Genomic DNA, 15,485 nt, shown 5'->3' with positions numbered 1-15,485 from the left:
ATTATAATATTTGCTGTCTTATTATCTATCCCTTTCCTAATGGCTCCTAACATTGTTAGCTTTTTTGACTGCTGCTGCACACTGAATGGATGTTTTCAGAGAACTATCCACAATGAGTCCAAGATCTCTTTCTGGAGTGGTAACATCTAATTTAGAGCCCATCATTTTGTATGTATATTTGGAATTATGTTTTCCAATGTGCATTACTTTTCATTTATCAACACTGAATTTTATCTGCCATTTTGTTGCCCAGTCACCCAGTTTTGTGAGATCCCTTTGTAACTCTTCACAGTCTGCTTTGGACTTAACTATCTTGAGTAATTTTGTATCGTCCACAAATTTTGCCACCTCACTGTTCACCTCTTTTTCTAGATCATCGGTGGATATGTTGAACAGCACTGGTCCGGGTACAGATCCGAGGGAACACCGCTATTTATCTCTCTCCATTCTGTTACTATTTATTCCTATCCTTTCTTTCCTCTCTTTTGATCAGTTACTGATCCATTAGAGGACCTCTCCTCTTATCCCATGACTGCTTACTATGCTCAAGAATCATTGGTGATAGACCTTGTCAAAGGCTTTCTGAAAATCCACAGGCTCACCCTTGTCCACCTGGATGTTGATCCCCTCAAAGAACTATAATGGAGTGGTGAGGCATAATTTCCCTTTACAAAAACCATGTTGACTCTTCTCCAACAAATTGTGTTAATCTATTTGTCTGATAATTCTGTTCTCTACTATAGTTTCAACCAATTTGCCTGGTACTGAAGTTAGGCTTACCCACCTGTAATTGTCAGGATTGACTCTGGGGCCTTTAAAAAAAAAAGCTATCCTCCAGTCATCTAGTACAGAAGCAGATTTAAATGATAGGTTACATACCACACTTGGTAGTTCTTCAGAACCCTTGGATAAATAGCATCTGGTCCTGGTGATTTATTACTGTTTAATTTATCAATTTGTTCCAAAACCTCCCCTATTGACACCTCAGTCTGGGACAGTGTCTCAGATTTGGCACTTTAAAAGAATGGCTCCAGTGTGGGAACCTCCCTCATATCATCTGCAGTGAAGATTGATTCAAAGAATTCATTTAGCTCTTCTGGCTCAATTTATAACCACTTAAGTAGGTGGTTAGAACCCTTATAAATATTAACCTAGAGAATTTTGAAAATATATTTTCAGACTAATTCATCAGTACAAATGTAACATTAGTCCGGAAGAGACATTGAGCAACAATGTTCATTAGGAATTTCCCCCAACTGCCCCTTTTGCTTAGAAGCATTCAGCATACTATTAGGTTCCCATTAGCACTAATGAGATAACTGCCACATAAATGGCATTTGTGTATACATCTCTCATGTACTGATAGCTGAATAGACTCACCAAATGGGAATGCCATGAGACCTACTGGATAACGTTGTAGGACTGAACAGTTTGATAAGTTATTTGGCACGAAGAACTAACATTTTTAAAACTACTTTCTTAGTCTCTTGAGTCAGAAATGTAGATGCAAATTTTCTGAAGCTTACAAATACCCCTCCCCCTGCCAGTGCACAACCTAGCTCCATCCATCCCTTCCCTCTAATTAAAAACCTCCCTTTCTCCATGCCGTACTGAACTATAGCAGGGATTTCCCTCTCAGACCCTTTTGATGCTGGAAATAAGGCACAATGTTATCCACCTTAGATTCTAAGACTTGTGCTCATTCAGCACACAAACTGAGGGAAGTTATATAGCTATTGCTCCCTCTCAGGCTATAAATGACTCAATTTCTATTGCTTCATATGTTACCACAAAACATGTGCCCCCATTTGAAAAAAAATGGGCAGCACAAGCATACACAAAGACCTAATATGATTTGGGCTCTATGGAATTTAACTTACAATATACAGTGAACTATAAAAAAGAATTTATTTAGAACATATTTTTGAAAATATCTGCATTTATAGAAAGCTTTCTACTTATTTAGCAGAAGCTGCTTTCTTAGCATGGAGGAATACAGAGCACAAATAAAATAAAAATGTTAGAGACAGTTTACTTACAGGTTGACCAGGATCACCATCTTCTCCCTTCTCCCCACCAGTACCATCTTGACCCTAAAGAAATCCCAGGGAGAGAGAGACAACATTTAAATCAGTTGAATTTTGAAAAATAGTCTCATTTATGGTCTCACCCATAATGTATGTTGTTCTTCTATAGGACATTTTCTTGAAAACTTACTATAAAGTTTTGGTAAAATGAATTAATTTTAAGATTCTGAAACCAAAAGCAGCCAGAAAAATACCTCTCCCAGGGCAGATCTCTTTCCCATTGAAGTTAAGGAGAGTTTTACCTTTTGACTTCAGTGGGAACCAAGATTAGCCCCTAAATCTAGTTTGTAAGAATACTTACAGCAGGGCCAGGTTCACCAGGGGGACCAGGATCTCCGGGGAAACCAACAGGGCCCTAGACAAATGGGAAAGAAAGCAAGGCTGAATTCATGAAACAAAATGTATGTTAAAAGTCATTACAAAGTATTTCAGCTAGAAAAGCACAATTGTATATACTCCAGAAATGCATATACAATCCTATAAAAGTGTTAAATAAAATGATGTGTTGTTTGGTGCAATAAGTTTCACACCAGTGCCCTTATTTTTAAATTAGTAGGCTCACTTACTGGATTACCCTTAGGCCCATCATCACCTGGAGGTCCTTTGGCACCTGGAGGTCCAGCAGCCCCAGGTGGACCAGCCTCACCTTTTTCTCCCCTTTCACCTTTTGGTCCCTGTAAACAACATAAAATTGTTAGCTTTCTGGAACTAGTACACTCAGAATATGTAAGAAAAGGAAGATCTACAAGTTAATGGGAGCAAAAAAGATGCTCTGAGACATTAATTGTGAAATTTGATCATAAAGGCTTGTCTTTGGAATAGAAATGGGACCCAAATCAATCCCTAGATTGGAACACCCACAGATCTCAGGGCAGTTTCAGATCCACATCAGCATGAAGATATTGATGCTCAGGCCCATCTCTAGTTTGGAATGAACTTTTCCACTAACAAACAGAGACAAATCTAGCTGGAAGAAATATATTGATGAAATACATAAACTTGATTGTAAAATACACGATAAGCTTGACAGGAGAAGAAATAAATGTTCTCTCACACAATTGCAAGATTCCTTTTGTCTTCCAGTTATTATACAAGATGTGGGCTTTAGCTAAAGCCATTTGCATTTCACAGACATGAAGAAAATATGAAGAAAGCATGAAGCAGCTGCGTGAAGAATCTGATTGCACAGAACCTGAAATTCCTTTAAAGGAAGTTTTTAGTAAGTACTTTATTTTAGTAGAATAATAGTAATTAAAACAAACAAAGAATACTCACGCCTGGGCCAGATTCTCCAGGAGGTCCAGGGTTACCAGCTTCCCCAAGCTCACCCTATAAAAAAATGAGTGCAAATTAATGTCGTACTGGCATTACTGGTAATACTCCCCTGTATTTACCTGTATTATTATGACTTCTCTTATAGTTTGAAAACTAGGCTCTCAGAAACAGTTATGCATGTGAGTAACTTCACCCATGTAAGTAGTCCTATTGCATGCAATGAGACTACTCAGGTACATTGATTTACTCACATGTGTTTTTGCAGAATCCGGGAGGGAGGGAGATTATCAAACTCAACTTTCAATGGGAGCTGGAAACTAAACTTCCCTACGTCCCTTTTAAAAATCTCCCCTTTAATTGTCTCCTTTTTTGTCCTTTCTTCCTAATCAGAGAAAAGTCAAACATATATATTGGTCATCTGCATCTTTCTTCGTGTGAGCTATGTTTCTGGAAGCAAATCCTTGCAAATTAGCAAATACTAATTGAACATGAATTTCAAATGATTTTAGACATTAGCACTAGAGTTAGTACTATAATAAATAATAGCAAAAAGAATAAAATAATAAAAACACCTAATAAAATTTTCACCAGAGGCCACAAAAGCACTCAGTGTTTTATCAATAATGGGAATTGTTTAGTAAACCAGATGGCTTCTAAGAGAACACCATATACAAATAATCTGCCCAAAGTAAAAGATTACACTGTATTAAGTGAACATTTAAGTTAATTTATTTTCTTTGAACCAATGCACAGTACTGTACATGTCAGGTCTGTCTTTTCAGCCATTCCTTTTAAAGTGTAGTTATGAGTGATTATTTTCTAGCTCAGTGGACTGTTAAATAAACTTCAGAGAAAAGTAGCTTGTTACTAAAATGTTCTGTTGTTAATAATGCCCCAAATATACAACTCTCTGAATGTATAACAGAACCTCTTTTCTAACTGTTGGCAGGAGCTCAAGTGAAAAATGCATATTTTAACTTAAAGGATTTCTCAATTTAACTGTCAGTATGTGAAATTACTGACATATGTCTGCTCAGAAAATTAAAAAAAGTAAAACTAGAAAAGTTCTCAATTTTCTCCAGTAGCAAAATTAAGACTAAAGCTAAAATACCTTCTTTAAAACAACTATGTGCAGTACCTTGCCCTACAGGAGAAAGATTATATTATTCTGTTCACTGTTAGAGCCAATTAGATCATCTTCAGTTCCTCAGCTCCTCAGAAACAACTTTAAAATACCCTTGGTGAATCTGGCTTTAGAAATTGTAGTGTTTTATTATGCTTGTTACTCTAATTTTGCAACAGTCTAAAATCTTATTGTTTTATTAGTAGTAATGATCTTTCTGAGGTACTTAGGATTAAGTAGGCTTCTGCAATAAAATATTTATACTATTTTAAAAATAAAGTTTTGTGAATAGTTCAGTTTAATGGGCTTGCTTTAAAATTTGTTTTTGAAGGAATTTCACAATCTTCACTGTCTTGTTCTCTGCAGAGATCTTATTAATTATTATTATTATTGTTTCTCTGTACATGCCTACATCTGTAAGGTTAGTTTTATGCGGCTAGGGAGAATTTGAACAAGTCTCTGAGCTAGCAAGCAGATCAGCTTTTTCTTGGGTTATTCAGGCACGTGAAAAATTGATACATATATACAAAATGTAAAAAAGGCCAAAATATGAGCCTTTATAACCACTTTTAACAATATTAAACAGCCTGCAGCCTGATTCACCCTTATGGCAATATCCGTGCCATGTGGAGGCCCATTAACGTCAATAAGACTTCCAGATGTAAGGGACTGTAATCAAGCTGTATGATCGAGGTCTCATTTAGTGAGGTGCATAAGAACTAATCAGGGACCCAGTTGTGTCTGTCAAGCTCCTGATGGTGCACAGTTGCTCACTGAGTTTCCCAGTGTGTGATTACGATATAGTTTGCTCTTCTTCTGCTTCCCTCGATGAGCTTTTAATCCAATCTACGAAGAGGGAGGAAGGGAAGGGGCTAGGAGCCTTCCCTGTCCTCTGTGAGGTTTGTTCAGGGACGCATGAAGAGCACAAGTGCTGCACTCTCAGTTGTGGTTGGCCCATAAGTGGTCCTTGAAAGGGTAAGAAGGCTTCTGGTGAGTCCCCTCTTAGGGCATCTGTGTAAGTGCCAGCTACAATCTGGCCACATGTAAGGACTATATATAAACTCATAAACAGATCCCTGAAACAAATATGACCTTTCCACTATCTAATGTTTTGTAGTATGAAATCCAGCCTTTGTATTTTGTCTATAGTGGATCTCATGCTGCAAAACATAAAATGGTGTGAAAGTTCATGGTTGTTTCACACAGCTTTTTATTGAGTTTAGACAGTGCTTATGTGGAGCAAGATGGCCCTATCTGGCCGTGGATATATATTTAGAGAGTGCATATTTAGATCACAGATGTTAAATAGACGAATAATTAATACACTGTAATTTTGTAATGAAAATATTTCTTTTTTGCCTTTTGGCTGAGCTCAAGGGTGGTATCAATTCAATATCTGATTCATCCTCCACATGAGAACTGTCTCATTTTCTTGAAGGGAAAAAGATTTGTTGATCTAATAGACCTATTCTGTCTCTAAGTACTGCAGGCCCTTAATCAGATCTTACTCAGGCAAAACCTGAGAGACATCACTGGAAGCTTTTCTTAACAAGATCTCAGTAAGGACATTGGCAGTTGTTCCTAAACTACAAAGAGTGATATAATCCCATTGATGTGTTTAAATCTGGAATCTTAGTTTCATTATTCACGGAGAGTAATTTGTATTAGACTAAAGGTCCTAATTTTAAGTAAAATAATTCTAGAAAATATGGAATAGCAAAAAGATAGTGGATAGAAGGCTGCCACCTTCTGGTTATGCTACGGAATATTACCGTTGGTTTTGTAAGCATGTGAAAACATTGAAACACCAATTCTGAATGACAGTCAGTGTGCAGGGGGTTTAATCACCATTCTGTTTCTTTGTCTTCCTCACAAAGAAATGTCCAAGTATGAAAAGGTTATTATGAAGACAGAAGTGAGATCAGCTCCAGAGATGCACATAGCCTCTAAAAGAGGTTACATTTATTGAGCTATGTTCAGCCCTGATTTACATGGGCTTAAGCGATACACAGGTACTATGCTGACCCTCGGCCTGAGGGGTGAATTTCATCCTACAGGAACCAAATTGCTCTGATTCCAGGAAGAAATTTTATCATGTGTGCGGAGAGATCAGTATATCATGCAAAGGTATTAATTAAGGGCCAAATCTTGTGCTGGTGTAAATTGCCATTGCTCAATTGACTTCATATAGCAAAGTGTAATGACTTGTTATAGCATTCTTAAAAGAGTTCCAGATCATAGGATTCTGAGAAGGAATAACAGACATAAAATTAATGATTTCACCTTTCCTTCAGTTCATGGACACATGTAATTTGCATCATTCACCAGAGACAACACGTAACTCTTGATGGCGAGGAGGGCACAATTTAAAGGTTCTGGCGGCACGTGACTGCCACACGCATCGCCTCTGGGCTGAGGAGCAGCAGCATATCCAGGAACACCAGGGCACCAGTGAGCGAGCAACTCAAGGAGCATCTCATGGCAGCCGGGCTCTGTCGGCCAGCACTGGGCTCCTTTGCGGGAGAGGCAAAAGCACATCAGGGCACAGCTCGGAGCTGTGCTGCCTGTCCTGCCTGGGGAGCGTCTGGTCGCGCAGAGGCGGCCTGGCTCAGGGAGGGCTGCTGGGCAGCTAGACAGCACACCGGCTCCCACAGCGCAGAGAGCCAGAGGCCTGAGCAGGCCAGGCAGCTCCCACCTGCTGGCTCCTGGCAGGAGTCAGGCGACAGTTTTAAACTGTGGAGTGTGCCAGCTAAATGGAAGGTGAAAATCACATGACCCCACGTACCCTTGCACATGTTGCCTCTGCCATTGACTGATTCTGCCTGCTCCACATTATGAAAAGGCATAATTAATATAGGGGTGGCACAACATTCAGTGCATACCCATGCTTTTATTACATTATGTTTGTACTGTATTAAATAATAATACATAACACTTATGTTACACTTTACAGTTGCTGAGAGCTGTACATAAGAGTATTTACTAATGACATCCATGACCACAAACAAACTTCCACTAGCATCCTGTGTTTATTTTTGGTCGGCCATCTAGAAGAGAAGTTAGGGTTTTATTTGTATTTATTTCTGTTTTATTTTTGTGCTAGAGAACCCACAGATTTTCCAAGTTTAGGATGATATTAAAACAAATCTTTTTAAAGAGTACAGTAGAATCTCAGATTTATGAACTGACCAGTCAACCACAGACCTCATTTGGAACTGGAAGTACATAATCAGGTGGAAGCAGCAGAGACAAAAAAAAAAAAAGGCAAATACAGTACAGTACTATGTTAAACATAAACTACTAAAATAAATAAAGGGAAAGTTTAAAAAAAAGATTTGACAAGGTAAGCAAACTGTTTCTGTGTTTGTTTCATTTAGATTAAGATGGTTAAAAGCAGAATTTTTCTTCTGCATAGTAAAGTTTCAAAGCTGTATTAAGTCAATGTTCAGTTGTAAACTTTTGAAAGAACAGCCGTAACGTTTTGTTCCAAGTTATGAACATTTCAGAGCTACGAACAACCTCTATTCCTGAGGGTTTCCTAACTCTGAGGTTCTAACTGTAAATTTAATTTAGAGCCTGGCAAACAGTTAAGGACAAATTTTCAGAAGTGCTGAGCATTTCCAACTCCAAATGGAATCAGTGAGAGGTGGTAGCTGTTTCCTACCTCTAAAAATCAGGCCCAAGTGTCATATTACAGATAGAAAAGAATGGATTTATAAGACTACTTCTGAACCTAGGGCATTACACTTTTCAATTAAATATATGGGCAACAAGCTGCATGTATATCTTACATCCAGTTTATCATGCTTTTCCCCCTAAGTACTTTGGCATACAGCATCACCTTACCAGTTCAAACTATGCTGGTAGGTTTTGTTCTAATACTTTTTCTAATTATAAGCTGCACAAAGAGTATACTTTGGGGAGAAGTTTGTTTTTAAGTGGTTATGCTTGAGTGTAATGGAGAATCTCACCATTTCAGGGAGGCTATAAGCATTAATAATGCAACATTACATGCACATTTGTACTGAAGATGCCTTTGATCGGTTAGGCCTATATTTTGTGTGTATAGTGGAGGAATCAACAGGCTGATTAAAAACACATCACATTAAATATGCTAAAAATTGTTTATAGTTTGCTAGCAGATAAAGGGGCCTTTGAAGCACAAGTATTAACAACTGAATATCTCCTTTTAGTCCAGTCTCGCAAATACTAACGTGATCAAATGTTGCGCTTCACTACTCAATAGGAACAGGGAGGATGTCAAAATGTTCTTCCACACTTTACAAAGAACTGTGAATCATATTATCTAGCATGAGGAGCCTACCCTGAAGGGACTGTAAGGCCAAAGCATGCTTATGCATTAAACACCATTGAAAGAAAATATAAAGAAGAAAGGGAAAAGACATTCTTAGTTTTGTAGGGTGAACAACCCTACCATTGCTAGAACAATGTCTGAGTGTAAATGATTCATACAGCACAGATTCGTTTTGACAGAACAATTCTCTAGGATTTCAGAAAACTGGTCGAGCTCATTATGTGGAATTTAAATTAAGAAGAAATGTGTCTTCACTGAGAAACCTAGCATGTACTTAAAGCTTGGGAATAGTAAAGCAGAAGACAAGTAATTAGAAGAAATAATAATAAAAAAAACCCTAGCAAAATAATGTGCTTGAAAGCATTTGTATATGAATGCAGAGAATATGGGAAATAAGAAGAAATGAAAATGATACCCAGTGATGCAGTGTGTGAATTCATGTTCTTGAATTAAACCTAGTGGGAATAATTCTCACACGTGAATGTAAATGGGGGCTTAAAACCATACAGAAGAAATAAGAAAGGGAAGAAAAGGAGCAAGGGTGGTAGTATGCCACAATTTTTACAAAATAACTGGGATATAATTTGATCATGAGGATATATTTTAGGTAAAAATATAAAGGGTGAAATCCTTGCTTCATTGAAACCAGTGGCAAAATTCCCATTGACCTCAAGGAGGCCAGAATTATACCCAAGGATTTTTTTAATTATTTTTTTACAAGTTTTTTTTACAAGCAACTACAGTCAGGGCCCTCAAGACCAGATGAAAATGAAAATGAGAAATATAGGGACAATTAAGATGTTCAGAAGTGAAGGATGCTGGATGAGAGGATTTTGGCTCCCCAGTCATCTGTGTGATGACAAATACAGATAAACATGGAAGAAAGGGGTTCCTATGTACACAAAGAACAACTTAACAGCTCTAGGAATAGAAGAAACTACCTTGGATATACTTCCTAACAGTGCAATTTTCAGTTAGGTACTGTGTACAGAGACATGATGTTATGGACCAACGTGGTAATAATCTCTCTAGACACGACGTCAGGTCTTTAATAAGAGTGAATCTAGACATTCATTCCTGGGTCCTCCGTACCAAAAATATGTCAACACATGGAAGGCAATTCAGAGAAGGAAAACCAAAAGTATTAATGAAATGGAGGAAACGAGGCGTAAGGAAAGATTAACTAGTTATAAGCTTTGTCAAACAATATTTATGTAGGGATATTATAGTCTTCTATGTGTTTGAAAGGTATAAACGTAAAGAAAGGAGAAAAAATATGTAGAGCGTGAAAAAAGGCTTAAACCAATAGTAATGGAATGAAGAATCTCTTAAAAAAAGTGATGGTAGTTCCATCTCTTATTTTAATTTAAACTTGGACTGGGCAAAGCATTGGGAAGATAACTTGGAAATTATCTTGCTGACCGATCTCATTGTACACTGTGAAAACTGTGAGCAAGATGGTTTAGATCCTGCATTACACATCCTTTGAAGGTGATAGACAGTTGTCTTCTATCTTTTGAAAACAGCGGGGGAATTCAGAACACCTGATCAGCCTTCCTTAGCTGCTGAAGCAACAGCTCATGGTCAGTCTTGCTGAGATGTGCAGCATGATGAAAAGGTCCAAATAATCCTGATCTAAAAGCAGGAAGTGATTAATTATGACCTTTTCTGTTATGGTTTTACATCCAAAGGAAGGATAAGACCTAGATGGGAACCAACCTAGATTGTTGATGTCCAAGAGCATCTGGTATTGAACAGTCCATGCCTCTCAACCACTCTTACTTTGTATATTATAGGAAACAGTCCTGAACTGACTGTTTTTTAACAGATCCCTGTCTCTAATTTCTATATTTGATTCAGTAAATAAAGCCATACTCTCACCTATATGTCAGAGTTTTTCAGGTCTAGATGTTGGAAATAGCTAGTAACCCTGAATCACAGTATAACAAAAACTAAGGTCTATCGAAGCAGAAACTTATATGGCACTAACTTGTAATTGTGTTCTTTTTAAAGTCTTGTTGCATCTACATTTTTTTTTTTGCCTTGATATACTACAGAAGAAAACCTGAGATTGTGTCTGAGTAAAACTAAGGCTAATGACCAAAAATAGGATGTTTACAGTCACTACAAGTATTTGTGTAGTAAGAAATGACCCACTGCAAGGGTGGCAGAATCTGACCCTCTAGAACATGGTGCTGATTAACTAAATGACCAAATGAACCTCACTTTTGTCATTAGCAGTAGTATTACTGATACCCACTTTTAGGGATTGTTCTGCAGTTTACGTAGGCAAATAACATGTTTGTATGCAGCATGATACAAAAACACAAGCTGCAATGTACAAAGTATGAAATCTGATTGAAGTATTATTCTTAAGGTGAACTGGTAAAATAAATAGTAATTACGAAAGGTATTTGAGAAAAATATTACTAGCAAGAAATTTCAATATTAACTAAGCTATACTTTACCTGTATGACTTTGGATACATAATGGTCAGCTACATAATGATTGGATACCTCTGTCCTTCTCTTGATAGCCATCAAAAAGGTAATTAGCATATTATAATGTTTGGGGGTATGATCTACCTTTACTGGAGAAGAAGCAACTCTGAAACCCAATCTATAAATACCTATTAAATCCAATATGTAAATGTGATATTTGCCCAACCAACATAAACCTGCAACCAGACACATCCTTTTTAAATTAGTGCCAGAAAATCCTAGCATTATATCTACTAATACTTAAGGGGACCACCATAGATTTTGTCTACCCAAAATATTTAATTTTTCTTTAAAAAAGGGGGGTTTTCCCTTGCAGTCCCTGTTGTTCTCTATATCCACTGATATGAATAAATTTAAAGTCTTATGATTAGATTTATCCCCCTCCCCCATATCTACAATCTTGAACATTCAAACATGTTTTTGGTTCTCATCCCAGAGAGACAAATCCTGCAGCCCTTAATGTAGGCCAAACTGCCACTGAAGACAGCCTTAGGGAATCATGTCACATGCTTTGGAGATTAAGTGGAATATAGAATCATGCAACCATGCAGAAGGGCATGTTGCTTTGTATCTTTTTTAGCAATTACTAATAAAACACACTAGAGCTGCAAGAATGCTGACATTATCAGAAGGTGGGGAGAGACATAGACCAAATACATATCTCTAACAAAAGGGAAAGCAGTGAAACACTGACAACTCCAGACTCAACAAAAGCAGTAACATGCAATGTCTAAATCCCAAGTCTAGTGCTTTTATCTGGCTAGAATAGTTACCCCATAATCCACTGATCTCAGAAAACAAAGAAGGGACACAAAGTAGGACACATTTTCCATCCTCACTAGTCTCATGGTACATCACTGCAGTACTCCACCTCCTCCCTGAATACTGGCAAGTGATTTATTTCATGGGCAGATAAAAAAAAATGATGAAGCATCTGCAGATTCTATTAAGATGATAGCTTGGACACACTGATAAGAAGCAGTGATTCCTTTTGACATGACCCAAATATGACAGGATTGTTTGAAGGAAGCTCATTTTAATGAGAGAGAAAAAGAGATGCGTAACCTAAGTTTTATGGGGGATGTCAACAATATTGAAATGCATCATAAGAAAGATGTTTTTGTTGGCACAGAGAAATGAAAAGCTTGCAAGGTACTGTAAGGTGAATTGCGGTCTTGGGGATTTTTTTTTTTTACTATTATTATTATCATCTTTACAAATGATCCAAGGTAAGCAGGGGCAGCTTCCTTGCCTTCTGTCAGGGAATAATACCTGGGGCTCAGAAAAATAGAGTTGCATCCTTCCTGAGAGTGATTAAGAAATGGCCCATAACACATACAGATTATTTTGATTGACCTGCAACTGCAGCTAGTGTCTTGGAATGTATGGTTGTGATGGATTTCCCCTAGAGGTATGAGAGCTGTGTATTGTACTAAAAGAATATGCAGAGGATTCATGGTGATGAAAGGCAACAAAATTTAAGTATGGTTTCTTAAGTACTTGAGTTCATCTGTGATGAGAGAAGGACAAGGGTAGAAAGGAACCTGTGTATTAAGCTATCTGCTGGATGAGGGAAGAAAAAGGAGGTAAGACAGAATATAGTTATCTTCTGAAAGACTATCAATGTCCTTTGCTTGCCTTCCTCCCTCTTTAGGACCCATCAACCAAAATTTTAAAATATACATTGTTACAAATAAATCAGTTCTTCCACAGTGTTTTGGGGAAATAAAATATTCAAGAACAATCATACATAATTTCTCAACAAATCAATTATAACTGTCCAAGACATGGTCTTATTTCTGCTTTTTCATCTTTCTATGAGTATATCCATTATATTATTTATGAATATATATATTATATTATTTTGGACAAAAGTCCCTAGAATGCTGTGTATACCTGTTCCACATTCACCTTGGCAAAATGAAGGGTGAGCATAATATAGCTCAGCACAGAGACTCAGCATGGAGGCAGGAGATGGAAGTCTACATTATTAACCATAAAATCTTGAAGTGCTAATGCTACATACAGGGCTAGATCTTCAGCTAGTGTAAATCAGCACCAGACCTTTGACTTCATTGGAGCCCAGTCTATTTACTTCAGTAAAGGATATGCTCTCTGATGCTTGAGGACCAATTTAGCTGACCTCACAGATATAATTAACACTGATACATCGTATAATATCTGATATTTTAACATTTCAGATATTAGGGAAAATCGTGTGCTAAGCTACACTGGCATAAAATGCAAGAAACACCAGTGAAGCCAATATAATTACTCTGGAGTTTATGCTGATGTAACTAAGGGTAGTCTAGACTGCAAGGTAAGCACTTTTAATGGGACTCAAGTCAGCTGACCCATGTTAAGAGAACCCTGGGCTTAAGCATTTACATTGTATTTTAACCCTATATTAATGTTTTTCTAACCTGTGGTCAAACCTGTCCTTCTGGCATCTGCACTGCAGTGTGCACACCCAAGTCAAAATAACCATATCTACGAATCCCTACCCTTCCTCTCCCGGAAATGTGGCTGCTCTAACCCTAGGGTTGTGATGCCCTTTGAGAAAACTTTACTGCCCACCTTGCATGTTACCAGGAAGCAGCTCACTCTCCAAAAGGCTTGATCAGTTCACTCTCCATTGCAAACCCAGGGGCTCTCTGATAGTGTGCTTGCAGATTGGTGATTAGAAGAGAATGGGCTAACACTGACCTGAGCTGCTGCCAGGGGGTGGCTTCCTTTTTCAGTAGAGTGGACTGTAGATTGTTGGGTTAGAGAGGACTAAGGAAGTTGTCCCATTGAATTGTGGGATACTTCTGGCTAACTCCTGGACCCAAATCAACTATGTTTAAACTACAAAGCAATTGGGCTTGGACCCTGTGGCGTTTAGATGTTGCTTGTAATTATTAGAATTGGGAGCACTGGCTGTTGGGAGTCTGAAAGGACAGGAAACAGGAAGGATGGGGGAGGAGTTGAAGAGGCTGAGGGAGAGCTACTGAGGGTGCAGCAGCAGCTTGGGAAAGAGGTTTCCACTTTAAAAAATAAAGTCCTGTAGAAGTTTGTTAGTACCTTGCCTGGCTACTACAACATTTTGGTGATGAGGTGGGACCTTCTGCCTCTGAACCCACCTGCACCCTTTCTACAAAGCCGAGGTGAGCCTCCAATTGCTTTTACCCTGGATACATATGCTTGAGGTGCATATGCTTGAGGTGCTGGATGCATATGCTTGAGATGCATATGCTTGCAATCAGTGCTACAGAGATTTCTGAAGTAAGAAAGCATGCTCTGCTAATCCACTGCCTTGGAGCAGAAGGGCAGCGTATATTTTACACTTTTCCCCTTGCGAGACAATAAATATGAGACTGCACTCACTGCATTAAAGAACTTTTTGTACCAAAAGTGCATGTAGTAGCTAATCGCTACAGATTTCACCAGCGTGAGCAGAAACCAGGGGAGACTATAATGCAGTATATTACTTCCCTGAGGAGTCTGATTGTAACTTGTGACTTTGGGAATATGGCAGATGAGATGATTAGAGACCAGCTCATTGAGAAAACAACCATGCTTCATGTAAGAGAACATTTACTTCTAGAACCACAATTTACACTAGAAAAAGCAATAACCATTGCTAACCAGAGTGAGTCAGCTACAGCTGAAGCCAAAATAATGAGCATGGATACAGGAGGCATAGTCTAGGCTGTGACACCTTTGCGGAAAAGTTCACTGTTGCTGCAGACAAACAATTACAAGAGGAAAACTAATGAAAAACCACCAAATCAGCAAATTCAAAATATAGTAAAAGCATGCTTTCGCTGTGGATTCCCACAACAGCTTGTAAGCTACACAGGATGAATGGCAAAAGTAGCTCAGTGCAATCATTGCAAAAAGATTGGGCATTTTGCTAAAGTATGTCGTAGCAACCAGTTCAAACAACAGGTGCATGCAGTTACAATACCAGATGTTACTGTGCTGAACGTGGACAAAATCACTACTGCACATATTCCAGAACAAATAAAGTACACTGTAAACGTTTCTGCCATACCCTCAAGCAAATCACACTCTGGTCAGATAGTGTTGGACACTGGCTCAGCAGTATCTATACTACCTGATTCCATCTATTTGCATTACTTTAAAGATGTGCCTTTTACTGAACCCAAGCTTCACTTGGTGTGCTATTTGAAAAAAAAACA

General features: G+C 38.1%; 1 protein-coding gene across 1 annotated transcript in view; it reads right to left on the bottom strand.

Moving 5' to 3' along the window:
* Positions 1-15,485, bottom strand: part of COL11A1 (collagen type XI alpha 1 chain) — a 232,216-nt gene that overhangs the window by 34,195 nt on the left and 182,536 nt on the right. Inside the window, exons 50-53 of the mRNA XM_084637779.1 lie at positions 3,363-3,416; positions 2,654-2,761; positions 2,389-2,442; positions 2,040-2,093 (exon numbers count right to left, since the gene is read on the bottom strand). Coding sequence (XP_084493905.1) covers positions 2,040-2,093; positions 2,389-2,442; positions 2,654-2,761; positions 3,363-3,416 — 270 coding nt within the window. The remainder of the gene's footprint in view (positions 1-2,039; positions 2,094-2,388; positions 2,443-2,653; positions 2,762-3,362; positions 3,417-15,485) is intronic.

This window comes from Lepidochelys olivacea, assembly GCF_965140295.1.
Source record: "Lepidochelys olivacea isolate rLepOli2 genome assembly, chromosome: 8".
In the NCBI taxonomy this organism is placed as follows: Eukaryota; Metazoa; Chordata; order Testudines; family Cheloniidae; genus Lepidochelys; species Lepidochelys olivacea.
The sequence above is the reverse complement of the archived record's forward strand: the minus strand, read 5'-3'. Positions and strand labels throughout refer to the sequence as shown.